The sequence below is a fragment of the Andrena cerasifolii genome, chromosome 9, assembly GCF_050908995.1.
Source record: "Andrena cerasifolii isolate SP2316 chromosome 9, iyAndCera1_principal, whole genome shotgun sequence".
Lineage (NCBI taxonomy): Eukaryota > Metazoa > Arthropoda > Insecta > Hymenoptera > Andrenidae > Andrena > Andrena cerasifolii.
This window is the reverse complement of record NC_135126.1, coordinates 5,081,134-5,102,267: the sequence shown is the minus strand read 5'-3', so window position 1 is coordinate 5,102,267 and position 21,134 is coordinate 5,081,134. Positions and strand designations below refer to the sequence as shown.

The window sequence follows — 21,134 nt, the reverse complement described above, 5'->3', positions numbered from 1 at the left end:
ACCGAAATTCATTCTTCGCGTGATGGATGATACGACGGCCTGAATCGTAAATAGGCCCGCGTTATATTGAGATGCACGAATAGCTGGACAGTCGTAATTAGATTACTGCTGGCGAATGAACGCCGGGGAACGCGAAATAATCGTTATACGGCCCGGATGTATTTTTACTTGCACGGGCTGGATATTGATCTGTGTTTAAACAGGGAATAGTTTTGAATTTTTTAAACGGGACACTGAACGAGACCTAATAACAAAACCTGGTTTATACTTATGCACGTCTTTCAGACATTCAGCCGTTGTACAGGGTGTAGAAAAAGTGATGGACACCGCTTTCGGGGGTGAATGAACACCTCTGGATCGGTGGACATTTGTAAAACAAAAAAACAACTTGCCGCGAAATTGTTTATAATATTGAAAATTAAATATATATATAATTAAAAATATGGTTCCTTTTAGACTTTTTGTCTTCTAATTGAGCAGAACACGTCGGTGTAAAAAAAACTTAAACTTTTTTAAATGATATAAACAATTTTGTGGCAAGATTTTTTTACAAATGTCCACCGATCCACGCGTGTAGATCAGAGGTGGGCTGAATTTTTATTTAAACAAAATTTCGAGTAACGAATAAAAGTTAAAAAATTTAAGCTAACTCGGGTGAACAAACGAATGACGAATAATCTTTTTAACTTTTAATCGTTATTCGAAATTTTATTTAAATAAAAAGTTTGCCCATCTCTAGTGTAGATTCACCCCTGAAAGCGGTGTTCACCATTTTTTATACACTCCGTACAATTGAAAAAGGGGAGGTTGTTCGTTTAAAACTGACAAGGAATATCACCCAACTGTTACACGCCAAATTATATAGTTCCCGAAAATATATTTGACACGCAGGTATTTTTTATCGGCAAACGTCCATATCCGAGAGGTGAAATCAGCCTTCAAACTTGAGGGTGGGAAAGACATTTGCCCCAATTTCGCGGAAACTATGCATTATAGAGAAAAATCTTTTAAACGAAAATGATGTATTTTTTTATAACAAATTCAGCCACGCAATCAGATTCGTAATATAAATTTGTTTAAATAGCATACCAGAACGTAGTATTTCCCCACTGAATCTGATTGCGTGGCTTAATTTGATATAAAAAAATGCACCATTTTCGTCTAAAAGATTTTTCCCTATACTGAATATTTTCCAAGATATTTAAGGAAGGATTTCGCCCCTCAGACACAGACGTTTGCCGTTAAAAAAAATACGTGTCAAATATTTTTTCGAGAACTACGTAAGTCTCGTCAAAATCGGCGTGCAACTGTTGGGTGATGTCTCTTATGAGTTAAAACTGTCGCATGGTTTTCTCTCGTACGTGGTTATATTTTTGAAGAGAAATTGTTCTTAAAAATTCAAGAGTTGCCCATTAATCGAGTGACTCGTTATTAGATCGAACAGACGGGTATTCGTTTGAATGCGAGCTCCTTGCGTTCAGAAGAAAATTGATTTTATTCCTCAATAACGAGTGTAGCTATTTATTCGAATCCTAGAAGATGTTCAGCATTGGCCTGAGTTTTGGTTAAACGAATCTCGGTACAAAACTTCGGCTTTCATTCCTTGCTGGGTCATGTTAATAAAAAAAAAAAGAGTAGGAGATCGTGTACAAGCCTTGGAATGAATTGAAAAGAAAGGAATCGAAGCACGTGTCTAATCGAGTATTTCTGATCAGTCGAGCAAAATTTTGCATGTTGCAACGGGGAGGGCATTTTCAGCAGTTGTTGAATTAATGCATGTAAATGCGGAGTATTTTAAATAAATGTATTATGAGAGCTTGTATTCTATGACCTTACTCATGCTCATAAATGCAGAACGAGCGAAAATCGTTTAATCGAAACTGCACGAGGACAGCTCGTGATCGTGCCTTCAAATCCAAAATCGTATTCCTTCGAATACGCAACAGCTGTCGACATGGGAACATTTCGCGGGGTTTCAGAGCCAAGTGACAAAATGGATTCTACTTTTTAACAGAATTATTAATCCCCGGCCAACAGCATCTTCGATAATTTCCCGTTGTTCTTTTCTTTTTTTCTCATTGGAAATTTTTCATTTCCGATTCAACGTCGTTCGATGATCCCGAGGACCGATATTTTCGAAAACGAAGTCCCACACGCGAGCATTGTATTCTGCTGCTTGAAATTTATTCGCAAATGCAAAACGGCCTTCGTTTCAATTGTGCCACGAGTCACAAGACACCCAGTATATCCTAATTGACTTACAAAGCTGATCATCGATTCTGACCGCGTTTGTGCATAATGTACGAATGTTATGTATATCGTTCAGTGTTACGTTATCCAGTGACACGAACGTATGGTTTCATGCAACGTTCAAATTCGTTGCATCTAAATGAAAGCATGATATTTCCTTGACTGCTTAAAATTGCCGAGCAATATTCAAGTCAACAAATATGCACATGTGCGAACAGAAGAGAGGCAAGCCGCCAATTCTATGGGGATGGCGATCAGATGCAAGCTTTCTTTCCTCAGATTCTTAAGTAACTGATATTTATGATTTAAAAAAACAAAGTATTGTTAATATTGAATATTGAATTGAACTGTTTTACGATGTAAGGAGGCATCTTTAAAGTTGCAGTCAATTTTTTTTATGTCGATCCATCTTATTTTTGGATAATTATTCTGGAATCTCGTTAACCTCTTCGACGATGTGACTCCTGTTGGCGCGGCGTGTAGCACCTGTCACAGTCAGCTGATTGCGAAAAAAGAAGAATTTCTTTGAGTTAGTTTACGCTGGGACTGAACATAAGATTTTGATTTTAGTTTTTATTTATAATCGATACGAAGTAAATTTATCTAAGGAAGAAAGTTACTTTTTCTTTTAAACGCTATACACTTTTCAATTTATTTTTCAGTTTTGGTCTTTAATTTTGGTGCGGAATTTTCTGCAAGTTTAAAGATGCCTCCTTTTATCCGCAAAAAAGTTTGACCCAGTATTAACAGTAGTTTTTTTTAAAAGGAAATTCATAAATATCAGTTACTGACTGCTGTAGACCTCACTATTGCTTGGCACACCTACACCTGTGCAGGTATACGTATGCACGCGTGGGCTGGATCCATACATTTGTTTCAAACTAGGCACGTATGTATCGATGAAACATTGAAGGGTAACGTCACGCTGCTGTGAGTTCGGAAATTTATTTATACCTCGTGGAAAAAGGTTATAAACGTCACTTAACGCGTGCTATACACTGTTTTCCTCTTTTTCCCGCGGTGACATTTTTAGACTGGACGTCGAGTTGAAATCGGTGGGACCCTTGCTAGGGGAAAATGGGTGAATTAAAAATAAACAGAATTCACCATTACGATATCAAAATAGAGCACTTACAAATCTGCCGTTTTAATCCAAAAATGCGTATCTTCAACTTCCGCTGCGATTCAGATATTGCTTCCAGATAGCACAGAAATAGTTCATCCATTACGTGTATTAAATAAGAAAGCTATATCTGCATTAACTGAAGATATAACAGTTTATATTTTCGACAGATGTGAAATCGATGGTTCTTAAATGAAATTGTAACTGCAAAATGTTAATAATAAAATGCGAAATTATAGTTAATTTTTCAGTGTTTTTTTACGGGTTTCTAACAAATATTTATTATATGTAGATACTTTTTATCCGGAATTAATATTTACCTAATCTAATTATTATAATTATTGATTTTTGTAACTGTATGTATATGTTTGCAGGGAGTTGTAATGCGCGGGTGTATTGGTGAATGTTGTGTGGTGTGACTCCTGTACTTGACAGTATTATTGGTACTATTTCTACTTTGTCTTGATGCCACATGTCTTTAATTTCCTCGACTAGGATCAGGTATTTCTCAATTTTCTCTCCTGTTTTTTTTTGTATGTGTTGTGTTGGGTATGGATATTTCGATTAATTGTGTTATTTTATTATTATTATTATTATTATTAATATTATTATTATTAATATTATTATTATTATTAATATTATTAATATTATTATTATTAATATTATTATTATTATTATTATTATTAATATTATTAATATTATTAATATCATTAATATTATTAACATTATTAACATTATTAATATTATTAATATTATTAATATTATTAACATTATTAATATTATTAATATTATTAACATTATTAATATTATTAATATTATTAATATTATTAATATTATTAATATTATTAACATTATTATTATTAATATTATTATTATTATTATCAACGGGAATACCCTTTAGTATACAAAACATGTTAACTGGTACAAAGAGAAATGAGTCTGCTAACTTATTCTAATAACCTAAGCACATGTGCTACGCATAGGCGATAGTTATTCGGAGAGTCGACTGAGCAATTTGTGCCGGAATGAATCACACGATATAGAGAACATATCAATATCAGTGACATATTGGTTCGCCGCATACACAGCTCTATTGATTGGGATCAGCTGTGTAGTTAAAGTACAATACACTTCCCTCGAATTTGCGGGATCCAGGCTCCGACAGACACTCCCCGAAATTAATACTCGAACTTCTCAACTAAAACACCAGCTACCTTCGAAACTCATTCGACGAATACTTCCACCGCCGATCAGCCTCGTTCCACAGAGAGGGAGGGCGAGACTTTAGAACGCGGGCCCACGCGAAACGGGCATTACCCCGCTAAAGGCGCGTCACGCCGGCTCGAAAAGTCTCGCGGCGCGCGGCGGCAGAGTCTCGCGGCGGGGAACCGAGCGCGTTCGGCTCGGCCGCGGGAACGGAGAGTGGATTTTTCAAAGCGGCCGGTGCATTCCAGCGATACTATTATCTTCGGAGCACGCCGGAAGTCGCGCCATACTCGCGTAGGCCACAAGTAGGCTCCGCGTGTACGCTCGCGCCCGGCAAGCTTGCTCTATCGAAATGCGCGGCTACTCGCTCCGTACTAAATTTACCATCGGTGCGCGATCGATACTCGCCGCGGCACGTGCATCACCCTCGGAGAGAACAGGCGTAGGCAGGGAAGAGGCAATTAGCCCGCGGATCGAGCTTCAGCCGTTTACGTAACGCCATTAACGATTTCGATCTGATTTATCGCCACGGTCGGCCGCGCAACGGGCACGGCTACTCCCGACGTCACGAGATCGTTGCGTTTTTCTTCGCCGAAAACACAAAAATGGCCTCGCGTCTTTATCCAGGGGTAGGGAGGGTGCAGGGGGCGAAGGAATAGTTTCTCGTTGCTCGTAAGTCACCATACCGTCGTCGTCTACCATCTCGCCTATGCTCGCGCGTGGAGCGCGGGGAACGACGTGACTCGAATGGATCGCTCCTCGTTGAATCTTAATTTTGCAAACAATAATAAAGATACGGTTGCCACCGTATTGTTCGCCGGCCGGGATCGAGCCTCGTTTCTCGTTTCGCCGCGGCCTTCGACTGTGAACCGACGTGGAATAACATTTTATTGATGATCGTTTGGAATAATAGATCACCTTATTCCATCGAACGGTATCTTCAAATAGTTACGCGTCGGATTATGCAGCACGGGCGAGCAATTTTTTCTTTCATGCATTTTCTACACGCGTCTCACTTGAATGGTATTTCTGTCTCGCTTCGCGCCGGAAGGAGTCCGCTTTGAAATGTTTCGCGAAGAAATTCTGGTTGGTTTGTTAGAACGCATGCTTGCGATTGGGAAATTAGCGAGGAATGGGGCACACTTGGGGGTGCGCGTTATTAAGGGGTCATGCTCAGTCAGGAGGCAGAAAAAAGGGTGGTCTTTGGAAATTTTTTACTCAAAAACTGTAACACATTTCTCAGAAAATCTTTTTTCCTTTTAAAGATTGAATCTAGTACTGTGCATCGTAATTTTTTTATTTAAAAATATTTATCGATAACTAAGTTACGGTCCATCACTCGAGGGTTCTCTAAAAAAGGCTTCTGCGGTGACCACTGCTGCTCGAAAGTCGATCATCTAAAATAAAAAATTCAAACAAATTTACTTATTATATTATATTATCTAGCATTTGAACGGAGTATTTTTCGAAATATTGATTTGGGAAAAATGGCTGATGTTTAAAGTAAAAGTTTCAATTTTTATCATAAATCGTGCTTGATTTTCGTCAATTAAAAGAAAACTAAGCATCGGATGAAAAAAATAATTGTGTTTCGAAAGATTTGTGGAAGCTGTGTTTAATTAAAGAAACAATACTTTTATCGCGGCAATTAAGAACTGCAATTCGATAAATCTTCTTGAAAAAGAAATCATGATATTCAGCAGAGGAATAATGAAAATACTACGTTGCACTTGATCACGTACTACCGTTTTACTTCTCCGCTTATGAGACATTCAGACGATCAATGTACATCGGATTATGACTGTCGGTTTGCATTGTAATCATATGACGAATCACCGATCGTAAATAGTGTGCTTTTGTGTCATAAGCGATCAAGGTCTTCTCAGATTTTTTTGCGCCTCAATACGGGGTTACATTTAGTAATTGGAATCACTCGTACGATACATTCTACGAACTACGATATTGATTCCAATTAATAACTGGGTTACCTTTACGGGCACACGCTCGGCGTAATCTTAAGGTGCGTTTAGACCAAACGAACGAATGCTCGTTCGCTCCCCACTTCGACAAAATCCAAATGATGAAGAGTTGCAAGTGAAGATTACCGTTTATACTAAATGAGCACGAATTTTGTCGAAGTGGGGAGCGAGCGAGCATTCGTTCCTTTGGTCTAAACGCACCTTTGTAAATAAATTTTTTACGGCAGTACCATACTCGATATGCCAATAATGTTAGCCACTCTTCTAAATTAAACGGTACTTTCCGCAACGGTGGACTACGAAGCAAGAATGAGGCTCGAAGAACATAAAAAAGATAAAAAATGAGTCTCTACATAATTTAAATCTTGTCTTTCGGACAATCAAAAATTTCCACAAATGCCAGCGCCGCTTTCCACAAAAATATTCGACCGTTGTCTGTGATCCCAGGCTACTTCCTTTACATTCACCGCAGCCCTTTATCGCACAGAAATTGAAGAAACGGTTTCGCAGATTGTTTCAATAAAGCCAGGCGATAATGGTATATTCCCGCAGGTATAGTGTGAATTATAAATCAAGTTCTTTGGGTTAATTTTTTTACAAGCTTTTATTTAGTTTCAGTTGTGAGTTCGTTAGTTTGTCAGGGTGAAATCTTGTAAGTTAATTTTTACCCACTTCAACATATCCGATTGACTTGAAACTTTGCTTGCACACATATATACAGTAGCGGACAAAACAGTTACCACTTTTTCGAACCACCCTACGTCTATTACTGTTTAATATCAACTTAAAAATATATACATATCTTGAAAGAGAGTTAAAGGCTGTATAAAACCCAGTTACACTTGAATTTATTTAACTAACAAACAAAACCCCTACATAACATTAAACGAGACAACACATTTTTAAAGCCAACAAAAAGTTACCACTTTTGAACATTAATTACGAAAATCTAATATTTTGTGGGGGCACCTGTTGCTTTTAGGACAACCTGAAAAGTTACTAAACGTGGTAACTTCTTTGTCAAAATGTGTTACCCCGTTCGATGTCATGTAACACTTTTGTTTGTCACTTAAACAAATTCAACTTTAACTGGGTTTTATACAGCTTTAAATCCTCCATTAGAATATGCATATTAAACATACCACAGTACCAAACTATGCTAAAAAATAAAAAAAATAGAACGAATCGAAGAAGTGGTAACTATTTTGCCCGCTAGTGTAGTTCCGATGACAATACAATTTCCAATAAAAAGCATGAAATACATTATAGTAAATTTTTTTTAAAAAAAAAACAAGCTTTTATTAAAATGTACTAAAAAGGACCCAATAATTTTGATACCGGCCAAAATGACTGCCTGAGAAGAATTCCCTGATATGACTAAAAATAAACGCGCGACAATATCGCATTGTCATCGGAACTGCGTATGTGTGCAAAGTTTCAAGCCGATCGGATATGTTGAAGCGGGTCAAAATTAGCTTACAAGATTTCACCCTGACAAACTAACGAACTCACAACTGAAACTAAATAAAAGCTTGTAAAATAAAAATGAGCCTAAAAAGCCTTGATTTATAATTCACACCATAGCATTCGAATACTCAAATATTCGAGGTTCATTCGTAGCAACTTGTAAAATACTCGAACGTTAAATTACTCGAATAGTCCCAGCCCTATTCGAGACACCTGTCGTTATCATCTCATTGACTCGTTGGCTGCGCGTCACGGATGGTGTCTTTATCACCGTGCTCAAGGTCACCGCGGCGACCTTTTAAAAAAAGAAAAGAAACCTACGGAAACGGGAGAGAACGGGGGAGAGGAGGGGGACATTATCTCGCGTATCTCCAGCGCGCTGGGTAATAGGGAGAGAGAGAGAGAGAGAGAGGGAGAGGGTTAGAGACAATCGCCGTGAAGCCACGCTGCGCGATATCAGCCGAAGGAGCAGGTGTTTGACAAGCCCGAGATACACGGGGATGGGCGACAATGGGAAAAGGACTGGACGCGGACAATAGTCAGCCGGATGATGTCCCCGCCCGTTCTACCTGCCACCGCGCGTAGTACTACTGCCGTCGTATATCTGATTTATGCCCGAAAACTAGCCGAGGAGGGACGACGGCTTGGGTCCCAACCCCCCTCCGGTCGCCGGTCCCATTGTGGCGCGGAAGGTGTGCCTCGTGGAACGCCCGAGCGGAGGGCCCGGGCCCGGGCCCCGCCGTCACTGTCCGCGCAGAATATTCGCGCGACGATTTGCTTCCTTTCATTCGGGCCATTCACCACGGAGCGCCGAGAAGAAAGGGCGAGGAGGAGACGGAGAAAAACGGCGAGGGAGACGGGATGGCCGGGGGCACACAGGTATCGGTTACAAGTTGTTAAGGCCCGTTAAAAGGAAAGCTCCTCAGGGGCCCCGGCTAGTGAACGGAGGGACCGCGGGTGGTACACGCTCACCGGCGCCCGGGGTGGGTATCATCCACTGTTTTCTTTTTCCGCGCGTAATTCGTGTAGCCGATACCGCGCGGCCGCTTTGAAAAGCCGGCGCATCCCCTCGCCGACCGCGCTCCGAAGTCAGGAAACTAATACCCCGACCATAATGCCCCCCGGGAGCCGACGGGACTCGGCGCTGTTACCGTCGGCCGAGCCTTGAATGGCACCTGCGCGCGATCATGCCGTTTCCGGGAGAGACGCCGGAGTATCGCTCGCAGCCCCCGACGTTTTCACCCCCCGCGGCGGTTCACGGTGGATTTTAACGCGGTGGCGTCGCGCCCGCTGTAACCCGGGGATAGGCTGCGGGGGAGGCTGATTAAGGGCAGAGATCTTGGTCAGATGGGGGTTGCTGTTGTCACTTGACAATTATTTTGTTCGCTCCTTTTCGTGGTGGGGTGCGAACATAATTGGGTCAGATACGTTTGTGAGTGTTCCACAGTGGGCTAACCATGCTTCGAGACGCGAAAAAATATTGTTTCTAGCAGTGTTATTGATTAAGTAATGGAAATCTATTTGAATGATAGATATGTACGTGGTATTAGGAGGACAGAAGCAAAGAAATTAAATTGTAATTTTGTGTATTTACAAAAAGTAGTGTTAACTTTAATTTCATTTTAATTGCTATCTATAACTACTAGAATTATCTTTTGTTGATATTCTAGTGTTGTATAACTGTTTGGCAGGTCTGATAAATCGAGCATGTCTGCAGGAATCTCTTCTTTTTCGCGAAATAAAAAGTTTCGTAACTCCTGAAAATGCACAGATATGCATATGCTTTTTATACCAGTAGTTTCTTAAATATGTGTGCTATTATATACGGAAAGCACGATACATGCAAATATTTGCAATTTTTTGTACACTGCGATAAAGTTAGAATATCTGCTGACAGAAAGTATGAGAAGAACTTCAACAAATTCATCTATGAAATGTGGAAAAAATTAATACATAAACATGTTACGTACCTGGAGAAACACAAGCCATTAGAGAAAAATATTTAAAAAAATGGAAAATGCTTGCAATTCACGACTGTGCACCGCTAAAGACCGAAGACGTTTAATGAGTACGCGTAGCGGAAGTCAAGGGTTCCCTCGTGTTTCCCGATTGTCATTTCTTAAAATCTTTTATGATTCAAATACCCAAAACTAATATACGAAGACCTTTTTTTTACTTTTTTCGCGTTCAAAGCATGGTTTATTCCACTGCGTGTCCCTCGAAATCTTGAATTTGTTGCGCGTGGATCGAGGAATCCGTGGTGTTGGAAATTGTTGCGAAGGTTGTTTAGAATAATTGCAGCGATGGGGGTTGCCAGGGACGAATGGGGAAAGGGTTGTCGCATATGTTAATGTTTCCAGCGAGAGGAATTAGACGAAGTTTCATTGAAGAAATTACGTAGCTTCGGAACGAATGATGTGAATTTTGGTATTCTTACTGAATGTTTAAGTTACTCAGGGTAATGCACGAGGCAATAGGAGTGGATTCCAGAGTTCATTTGAAGTGAAAAATGTTGTGGCGATAGCGCTTTCATTCTCAATGCTTATCATCGAGATACGAGCGCCTCCGTAAACGCATCATAACAAATCTTATCCATTGCACGGCTTGCCCAGCGTTACTCCTCAGCTGCTCGATCAAATATAAAAGAAAAATTAATAATTTATATATATATAAACGCCCCCTGAAATCTGCTATTCCCTATCCCCCTAAATATTAAAATGCTTAAATCTGGATAACCATTGAGAACCTCACTTGTGTTAATACACCAATTTTCATTAAAAATTCTTACGTACTAAAATCCATTACCGAAGCACGTACATGCACAATGTGCAGCGCTTCTAATTTATTTGTGTATTGGCGAAAATAAACGGTCCTTCATTTTAAGCAAGACACACCATACGCAATCATTCGAAGGAACCATTCGCGTCCACGAAAGTGAAGGTAAAGACGAATCAAACTCAGCCGAAGATCTGACTCGGATTAAATTATTTGAAGAACGATGACAATCGGCACCGCGCTCTGGATAACATCGGCCTTTGTCGATGCTAACGATACTCTGTAATGATTCATTACATACTCGAGTTACAAATCGCCAGGAGGAGAAAGAAGGGGAACTATCTCGTCAAACAACATTATCGAGTAAACAAACACGCCTAATCGGCCGGGTTCGTTGGAACCGTGAATATTACGCCGCTGTGACTAAAGCCGCCGCGCATCGTTCAAACAGCCAGCGCGCCTCCCTCGTATTTGCATCGCGGTAATTGTTAGGAAATCCATCGAGGAGAGCCTTAGGGAGCGCGAAACGCTCCAAGTAGAAAGCGGCTCGCCAACGCGTGGTAGAAATTGATTAATTCCCGCTGGATGGTATAATGTTACGATCGCGATAAATTAAAGTGGAAACGATTTTTCCCCCCCCCTTCTACTTTTTTTCTCTCCGGCCGTGGCGCGCGTTGCCGCACAGTGGGAAAGCGGGCCGCTAATAAAGACGTTGCGCAAACAACTTTTTGCATAATGCGCGTATACATCGCGTGGGCATTCGTGTACAACTGCATTCGAGAATTTCCACGTGCTATAGTACGCGGTGTTGCAAGCCCCGGTGCGCGCGCAGCCGGTACTTTCCGAATTTCCACAATCTCGCGATCCACATCTCACCGATTACTTCAGAAGCGCTCGGCTGGCTGGGCCTTTCCTCCATTGTATCCCGCAGCCCGGCGTCGCCGGGTCGTTCTAATTTCTATATACTCCCTTTTCCTTCTTCTTCTTCCTCTTCTTTTATTTTTTTCCCCCCTCCCTTTCATTAATGGAGATTACGCCATTACCCCCTCCTGAAACGTTAATGCACGTAACGCCTTGCGATAAAAAGGCTTGCGCAAGGATCTGTGCGAAATCGAACACGCGATACGTGTGCGCGCCGCACTTTCTAGCGGCGCGAGACGTTTACGCCGTTAATTCGATTACCGTCGGAAACATAATTCTCTGTACGCGTTTTTCTTCGCGCCTCCCCGTGTCGCCCGCTCTAATTCGATTAGAACGCCGCTTCCCAGCGGCCTTTCTCACGATCTCCGTTTGGGGTGGCTTCCCGACCCTCGCTCGCCTTTGCCTAAAGAAGTCTCCTGTTTTGGCAATATCCAGTGACCAGTAACGCGACACGTCGCCCCGGCACATCGATGTAAACAAGCACGCACGCACGCCGGGGCAGAGATGGCTAAATGTTATTTACACCATTCCCCGGCGCGCGTCTCCGGCTCGGAACTCTGGCATTTCGGGAAACGCTGCCGAAAGTGGCGGCGGACATTGCGTGGCTAATTTAATTCACATTTTATTCGGCGCCGCGCGAAACTGCTCCGTTCCGTTCGGCTTGGAAATAGTCCTTTCCATGGCGCACGTGCAGCTATTTTGCCGTAGTGTGACTATACAACAATTAGAAACCTAGTTTTATCATGTTACTCACACGCGATGACTCATTTCTACCTCGACGGTAGCAAGTTAATCTTGACGATACGCTGGTGCACCACGAATTCGCGGGTTTACCGAGCAACGACATCGGTTGAATCATTCGCATCGCGATTACGAATCTGGAATTAATGTTTCGGGCTCATTGCGGAGCGTGTTTGCGTCTGAACGCGATTTTAATGCGACGATATTTTACGCGAGGGCTGTTCACTTACTGTGTTTGCTTACCGGAGTTATCTTTTTTACAATTCTTTGCCTGGCCTAGTTTGTTTCCGCGAATTTCCTCCCGGAGTGCTTCGGCAATTTCTCTCGCGTTCGTATTAGCCGCCCCAGGTATAATAACGTGGAAAGGTGGCGGGCTTAGTTTTATGGCCACTGTGATTTACAACTTTCCTTTATTCCGTTGCGCGTCCAACTTATTTACTCTCTTCTCGCACCGTAAATTCGGGATACTCATTCGGAGTAGCATTCGATAATAACGAGCCCCACTACCACCTTCTGGGACGCGCTCGAACTTTTTCTCCGCGACCAATGATACGATCGATTATCGTTGAGAGACAATGCCGGAGCTTTTATTAAAAGATAATCCCGTATCTTTCTAATTCACGAAGTTCGTAGCTTCCGGGATTTTTGCCTCTTTAAAAACAGATACGACGGCGTAAACAGTTCCGAAGCGCGTGCGTTCCCCGGTTTTAATTTCGAGGAACAACTGCGCCGAAACAGAAGGAATTCTACTTTCCCTTGTTGCGACAGTGGGGTAACGAAGAGTCCTTCTTATGCGGGATCTGGTGGAGTAGGTAGGCGCGCCTGTAAACCGACACGGGAATTGTTTTATTCGAAAGGGGGAACGAGCCAAGTAGCGTTGATAGATGAGAATTTCGAAGGAAGATGGGCGAGCTCGGCTCGGACACCGGCGGGTAGTATCTTCTGGGGGGAGGGGGGGGGGCGTCACGTAACAGGTTTTGAATTTCGTCCCGGTACACATGTAGACATCCGGCCACCCTCGCGTACCTGTAAACGCACGGCGTGCGGCAGTGTGGCTCGTGAAAGAGCCGCGGCGAAGAGAAACGAACGAAAGAGAAGGAGAGAGCGAGATAGCCAGGGAGGGCAGGAGGGATAAAGAGAGGAGCGTAAGAGAGAGAGAGAGAGGAGGAGAGTCGAGCCGACCGACCGACACGACACGACACAATGGCGGAGAGTCTTTCGGAGCACAGGCCAGCCAGGCAACGTGAGTCAGCCGCGTGGTAGGGAGTAGCGAGGTTAGTGCATTCCCCCTTAGTCCTTTACTCACACTGCGCCGATCACGAGAGCGTTGTGTTTTCCTCCGAGAAACCCGGGCCACGGGGCGAACTCTCGGGGCTCAGTGTCAGTGCAGCGATCGCGTCGAAGGTGGTAGGAAGCGGAGAAACGTGGTAACATCATCTCTCTCTCCTTCCTCTCCCTTTCCCTCCGCTCTGCCCCCTTTGTTTACCGTCTCGCTCGCTCGGACTCGAGATAAGAACCGTCATGCACACGCGTCCCGTCCTTCTCCGGCCGCCAGCGTAGCGCCTCGCGCTCTCCTCGTCCCTCTCTCCCTCCTATCCTCCCCCTCTCTCTCTCTCATCACAGCTCGCTTCCAGCCCGTCGTTTTCCCAATGATGCAGACCCGCGAGACGCGATCATCGCCGGGGTAGACGCACTGTACTCGTCGGCGGTACGTGTGTACGGTGCCGCGCGTGATTTCCGATCGACGCGCAAGGATCGACCTTGTCTCTCACCTCGCCTCACCTCGAAACTTTCCTATCGAGCTCTCGCCTCACGTTCGTTTGTTTCTTTTACGCGAGTGCGTCTCCACCGTGCGCGACGCGCGTGAGCCTCCTTGCTCTCCCTGCGCTCCGACGTACCGCCCGTGTGTTGGCGGCCGCGTGTACGTACGTGTTTACGTACGTACGCGCCAGTGTGCGCCGGTCGTACCTCTCGTCCGCGTACGTAATTCGTGTCGGTGGCGGCGGCGGCAACGGCGGCAACTAAGTGCCTGTTGACTACTCGCGTTAGTCGCCCCTGGAATCCTCGTCGGTGCTGGCACGGAAGTGAGAGTCAGCCGGCTCGGAGCGCGATCGTTCTTCTCTCCGCGCTCGGAAGAAAGAAAAGCCCGATGTGTCCGCGGCGGGTGGCGGTGATTCCTTGAATAGGTTATGTCGCGCGTGCCGATCTCCTCGCCGCTCCTCGTTACGCCGGGGCACACACGTGAATCGAGAGTTGTGTACACGGCTCGTGTCCGCCGGCTGGCTTTTTCGTTTTTTTCCTGCACGTTTCAAGACGGCCCCTGTCAGCTCTGGCAACGAAGGTCGAGGCGATACATACGGCACCGCGAGATTTTTAGACGCCCCGGCGCTCTTCGGTGTACGATCATTCCGGATCACCAAGTGCCGTGAAAGGAGCAGTGTGTCTCGCGGCGGCTCAGCGGGGCGAGCTTCTAATATCGATTCTGTTCGCGCAATTATCGGCCAGTTTCTTAAAGCGCTAACGCACGAGGTTCGTTGGCTTCTTTACTCCTGCGCGCTCGTAAGTGACCGGTCGCGGTACGCTGTCGCGTATCAGCGTGTTAATGAGCCCGATCGCTGGATCAAGTCGGGGATATAGAAAAGGGGTTTCGCGTAGTGCGCGAACTTGCGTGTACCTTGTTTAATTGAACAACTACGCTACGAGTATAGCTTTCAATATTCGTGCGGAGTAGATTGTTTGATGAATTAGTAGAGGCTTTGGGAAACATTTGCATTCTCTCTTTAGGGTTTAAAGACAGGTTGTACTTCGCAGGCTATTTGTATCTCAAAATTAGATATTTTCGTTCGAAAAATTCGTGCTGGGCGTAGCGCTTAGAATACAGTGAAATATTGAAATTTAATATCCGTCGAAATGTCAGTTATTTATATATCGCTGATTCTAATGATTCAAAATTTCAGAGTAGTATCATTAATATTGATGTAATAATAGAAATGTAAATGACACTGCACATGCAGCAATATACGTTATTAATAACAACACGTAAATAATTGATGTCTGGTCAGATACAAGTTGAACCAATTAAATCTATCATTAATATTACATCCTGTAAGTTACGTAATAACTTCTGTAGGATCCTAAACTCGGCAGATTCAGTTTACGGGATTAATGTTTAGGTCCTCTGTTTCTAAATTGTCGCGACGCTTCTGCGAGCATCGATTTAAGATTTCTGCACGAGGTGGGACTACTTTTCAGGAGAAACGTTTACGAAGAATGCGAGCAACAGTTGTTTCATAAGCCCCGTGGCCGTTTTGTAACGGCACGCGTAAAATCTGATTATACAAATTGAATATTCTTCCGCGACGCGTCCTTGTTCGACGATTCGATATCGAAATTTCATCCGTCTCGGTGCAACGCGCGCGCGCGCGCGCGCCTGGAGACCAGTTTTTAATCCGTAGTAACTCATTGATCCCGTTGCGTGCACGTGCGATGATTTATTGTTCCGACGACAACTGACTCTGCAAGTAACAAATTAACAAACGATCGAGGAGCGAAATACAATACATCTTCGTACTTCACGATCAATACAGTCGTGTGTATTATTTTACCGCTCGAACGCCATAAATAAATTGAGGCTCCCAATACGAATCAGATAATTTCTAAATGAACAAAACTACACGATAATTTAAAATAATTAAAATTCTCGATATTACACCACGCATGTAGAATTCTTCGAACGAAAAGACGGCAGTACTTTGGAAGTTCCTTCTATTACGCCAGCGACCTTGCAATAAAAGCATAAATCTTCGGCGCGGGGGGGTTGAAGGTTCTGTTAACGATAAGCGTTATTGATACCCGATCGATGGGGGAGGGGCTGGTGGTAAAAGTCACCGGGTCCAATGGGAGGGACCGGCGATAGAATTCCCGTTAAGGAGGAGCGCGTAATAAGCGGTACAAGCCGCCCGTGAGAATCGAATACGCCGAACAACCACCCTTGGTAACCGTGCCGAAACACGTTTCTGTTGTGCAGGACATTGACTAGAGGTACAAGGCAATTAAGAAAGAAGGGAAAAGTGTTCGCCTGAGAGGAGAATTTTCGGAGGAGGATGCTCGGCAGTTGGGGCTGGGAAGAAGAATTGGAGTTGGGAGAGGGAACAGCAGCCCCGTCGCAAGATAGACAAAGACGTGAGAGCCCAGACTCGACGCATCCTGTCCCCGACAGCCGGGTGCTGAGGTATGCACCCAGCCGGTGTCACCACCCTCCCAGCTTCAGCTCGCCACATTACAGCACACAGCCTCCTCTCGACTGTACGGACTGTGAGTATGCAAACGCGCATATCTGGCGCACAGTGGCGGTCAAGGGAATTTGTTTGAAACTCGTATCTTGACGACGAACGTTATTCTTCTTACAGCTCGCAGTTCAGAGTTTCGACTGTCTTTTGGCCACCGCTGTACGTAGAAATGTCGAAATATTGTTTTAGCAGGTAGCTAGCGAATAAGTGAGCTTGATAATAATTATACGGAGGCAAAGATCGTGTGCTTGGCGTCGTTGGCACGCCTGCTGATTTGAACGAGCGGCATTCAGGTTGGTTTTTTTTGCCATCGCCGAGTCGATCGAGTCCGCTACTTTTCTGGCATGGCTGTGATTTCGCGCCAAGGCCAGCTCACCACTTGCCTTCGCGTCTCTCTCGCGAGGGACAAGCTGCAGTTACGAAACGTGCGTAGCTTTGTAAGCCGGCGCGTGAAAGATTTACCAGGGTAAGGGTGGAAAAATCTTGCCAGATGCGGAAGCATCTTCAAATGACGAATTAACTACTGCAAGCCAGTTGGCAGATTAGTCGTTTCCTTGTTTCTTTTAACAAGTTTTACGAGCCACTGCCATTTGTACCCGTGGTTTATTTATACTCCATTGTACACCACAGCTGTTAAGGATTATGTTGTGTTAACGATTCTTAGTTAATAGCGCCGGTTCACCTGAAGAAAGTCTTGCTGTGGAATAATTACAGAAGAGGGACATTACACCATACGATTGTTTGCTTGTGCGTTAAATAATTCGCGAAGTATTTAACAGTGGTGATTAATTTCGCAAGCTGACGCGTTCAAGCGCTCACTTTAGACTTCAAACTTACTCCGAGCAAAAATGGTAGCTCAATGGCGGTGGCCCTGAAATCAGGTTTTTATAGCATTTATTGCCGCAACAACATATTTTTCCGAGAATGACACGAGGCTATTAATTAATACAATTTAGCAGTGATTGTGGAGTACGGATGATATGCGTCTATGATAATCTTTACTTATTAAGCCACATAAAGCATACAAATTAGAGACGACTGAATCGCAATCGATGAAATTTAGTATTATGCTTCAAATATACGGTGCAAAAGTATTGAGACACCCTTTGAAACAGAATAAGTTTTTTAAAATTCGTCCAAACGACTCGAGTTTTTTTTAGAAGCTAGAAGGATTAGTTTAGTATGTGACGTGTTTCGTCCCTTTGGAAAAAATTGCAATTGGTCAAAATAGCGAAGAAAATGGTGAAGGTCGCTGTGTCATCTTTTTTATCTAAGCCTGTAATGAAAATTTAAAGATGCCGTTTGTAGATTTAAGTAATTATACACGTGCTGAAAATTTCAGCGATAATCGGTTAAGCGGTTACCCGCAGTCAGGAGTTAGAAAAAGAACGATTCTTTGAGAATTTATTTCAGAAAGTGGATGCATATTTCTATGCAAAGGTCTTTGTATTTAGATGAGGGACACTTTAACAGGTTATTATATTATGTTTTGGTATAAAAGTATTCACTCATTGCAAAATTACAACTGATTTCCCGGAAGCTGTTTTTAGAATTACGTTTCGCGGTGAGCAACATTATTCGGAACTGGGTTATCTGAAATAAAAAAACGAAGAGGATTTAATTAGTGCAATAGTTTGTCTAGTCTTTAATGGTTCCGTTTTATAAAATATTAAACCGGGACAAAACGGCGGATGGTAAAGTGAAACGATCGATTTTCGTAGAAAAAAAAACACTCATTTTTCATCCATAAAATAAAAACTATGCATTGGAAAAACAAATGCTTCGGTTAAAGACTAGATTTGTATGTCTAGAAGAAACCTACAATGTCTCAGAAAGAATGGTGAAACGGTTTTTTGAGAAATCGTGGTCATCGCAGTCGAAAAACTACTTCGGCAAATCAGTTGTAATTGTGCAATAAATAAATACTTTTACACCAAAACATAATATAATAACCTGTTAAAGTGTCCCTCATCTGAATACAAAAACCATTGCATAAAAATATGCATGTGCTTTCTGAAATAAATTCCCAAAAAATCGATTCTTTTTCTACCTCCTGACGGTAGGTAACCCCTTAACGAGGTATACCCGTTTGAACCCTCGGAAAATGTGTACATTTTGTGGATTTTTTTACAAGTCAACGGCTTGATGAAGATTTCCCATTTTTTTACTATCTTTACATAGTATTATGAACTACTTAAAAAAAAAGTTTCAGTTAAAAAACTATTGTTTTTCGGAAGTTATCGACGCCACTGTACGTCCTTTGTTTTCGACTTAATTTTATCGTTTTCTATTGATTCTTTATAAATGTTTTAAATAACCACATGGATTAACTTATGAGAAATGTGAAATGAAAGGTGCTTGGGCACGTCAGCCTGTGAAAATATAAAATATTTCAATTAGTTAATTATTGATCTGTACAAATTAAATCAATTTGATTTCACGTGCCACTGGCCCAATTCGCCAGGTCAGCCAAATGGGTCGCATGTATATAATCACACTGCAGTCTTAAATCACAGGATACACTTGTTACACACTCATTCTGCGCGTATCGTAGCGCTCGAAGCTTCACGCGAATTCCTGGAATCCATCCAGCCGTGGATTTCACTGGAAGAGACGATCCTCACGCCCCAAACAGTCCCCCGATCCCTATCCTAATCGCTTATCATTCACACTCGACGTACGAAAAGTTCATTCACCCATCCAGTGCTTGCTTCGCACTTCCACACATTCTAAAATGCATGAGAGCTCTTGCATCCTCCCACCCCTTTCTTGCTCTCCCGCGGATGGGAACTGCGAGCCGATCGAATCGCAACACCTTTAAATTACCATTGCTATCCAAGACGGCCGCAATTGTTGCACTCCTTCGATCATTAAGATCAATGCCGCCGCTTACGAGCAGTCGAAAAGTTTGCATTTCAAAGTTAATGAATTTCGTGAATTCAAGGGTCCTTAGAACACCGTTAGTGCCAAAATATTAATCCTTTAGCGCCCAGTGTGACTTATACGTCACGTCACTTTCGAGTGTATAAAAAAAATTCAGCACGCTGCAAATAATTTCCGGAAACTTTTGTTTTAGTGTTTGGGGCGGTAAAGTAATGCTGTAAAATAGAATTGGATTTTTGGGCACTTGCAGTGTTTTCGACAAGGACTCTTTAATTATCCCACTACTTACTAATGGGACTTTTTCCGTTTATGAGTAGATAAGTAAATAAATTATTGCCAGATTGCGATGGGAACGAAGTTATTCTAATGGGCACGGTTTACTGTTTCACAGAGCAGCGCGAGGTGGCCAAAATGCTGACTGCTCATTCAGATATGCACGAGAAACGGGACCCCCTCGGCGGCGGACAATATGGGGTGGGCGGGGGTGGTGGCGGCAGATCGATCGAAGAAAAATCTATTCCGGAACAGCCACCCCCGCCTCCGGCGCCTCCGCAGCGGGATCCGTCCGATCCAACGATCAGCGCTAAGAAACTTCCAAAGAAGCGAAAATTTGATCCATCGGAGCTGGAGGAGATGGACAAAATCAGCAATGTAACAAGCAATATAAATAACATGGTGAACATACGGGCCCCGAGCATGCCACTCGGTCAATCTGGTTTAGTGCAGCAGTCAACCCTAGCGACTCGGCAGTCGCCGCAGCAGCAGGAATCCGATTGTTATCAAGTACGTTTGTCACTGGTGGACTGCCGCGAGGAATCTCAATGTTAATCGATACAACGGTGGTGAAAAGAAAGTTTAAAACTCGTACTTTTACATGCATCACGGACTTACACCAGGCTTTACGTATCGCGTCGCTATCACTGGTCTATTCTGGGAAACCCATGAGCATGTGGGACGTAAATTTTAAGGTATAATTCTTTCGAATTGGCGAACGAGTATAAGTCAGAGTTATTAGCTTTGCAGGAAGACGCTTGGGATATTTAAAGCGCTATGTAAGATCAGCTGTTAAGCTTTGGTCGTGAAAGTATATAACATACAGTAGCGGACAGAAGAATTACTACTTTTTCGACTTGCTTTATTTTTGCTACTTTCTTAACATCAACTTGAAACTGCGCTATGTGTTTAATATACTGCCCTCCTTAGTTAAACTGTCCTATCTTTTCATTCTTAGTTAAACTGTCCCATTTTTTCATTTTTTGAGATATGTTGAAATATTTGAAGTTCCACAAGTCTTTTACCTTTTAAGTAAAGTTAGAAAGCTCTACGTGCTTCGTAAAGATTTATAAGCAATATAATGTAGTTAACCTAACTTCCTTCTAAATGGTTATAATAGCCTATCTAAAACAATTAATTAATTGGTACGTTAATAATACATCACCTGCCGGTACGCTTATTACAAAAAATTATATTAGGCTGTTACGAAATAATGACAGTATGTTT

At 42.9% G+C, this 21,134-nt stretch overlaps 1 protein-coding gene and 1 long non-coding RNA gene across 15 annotated transcripts in view; one reads left to right on the top strand and one right to left on the bottom strand.

Moving 5' to 3' along the window:
* Cic (Putative transcription factor capicua) overlaps positions 1–21,134 on the top strand; it is a 74,460-nt gene that overhangs the window by 40,339 nt on the left and 12,987 nt on the right. For 13 of the 14 annotated variants that reach the window (XR_013086404.1, XR_013086403.1, XM_076819709.1 and 10 more), the window contains exons 2-3: positions 16,490–16,776; positions 20,026–20,417. Coding sequence is in view for 12 of the 14 variants with exons in the window: in XM_076819709.1 (XP_076675824.1) it covers positions 20,046–20,417 (372 nt within the window). In the remaining 2 variants the exon portion in view is untranslated. Of the gene's footprint in view, positions 1–16,489; positions 16,777–20,025; positions 20,418–20,438; positions 20,603–21,134 lie in introns of those variants that run through there. The other variant, XM_076819721.1, reaches the window with a different exon arrangement.
* Positions 7,844–21,134, bottom strand: part of LOC143373001 (uncharacterized) — a 107,596-nt gene continuing 94,305 nt past the window's right edge. Inside the window, exon 2 of the long non-coding RNA XR_013086405.1 lies at positions 7,844–7,926. This is a non-coding gene — a long non-coding RNA (uncharacterized LOC143373001). The remainder of the gene's footprint in view (positions 7,927–21,134) is intronic.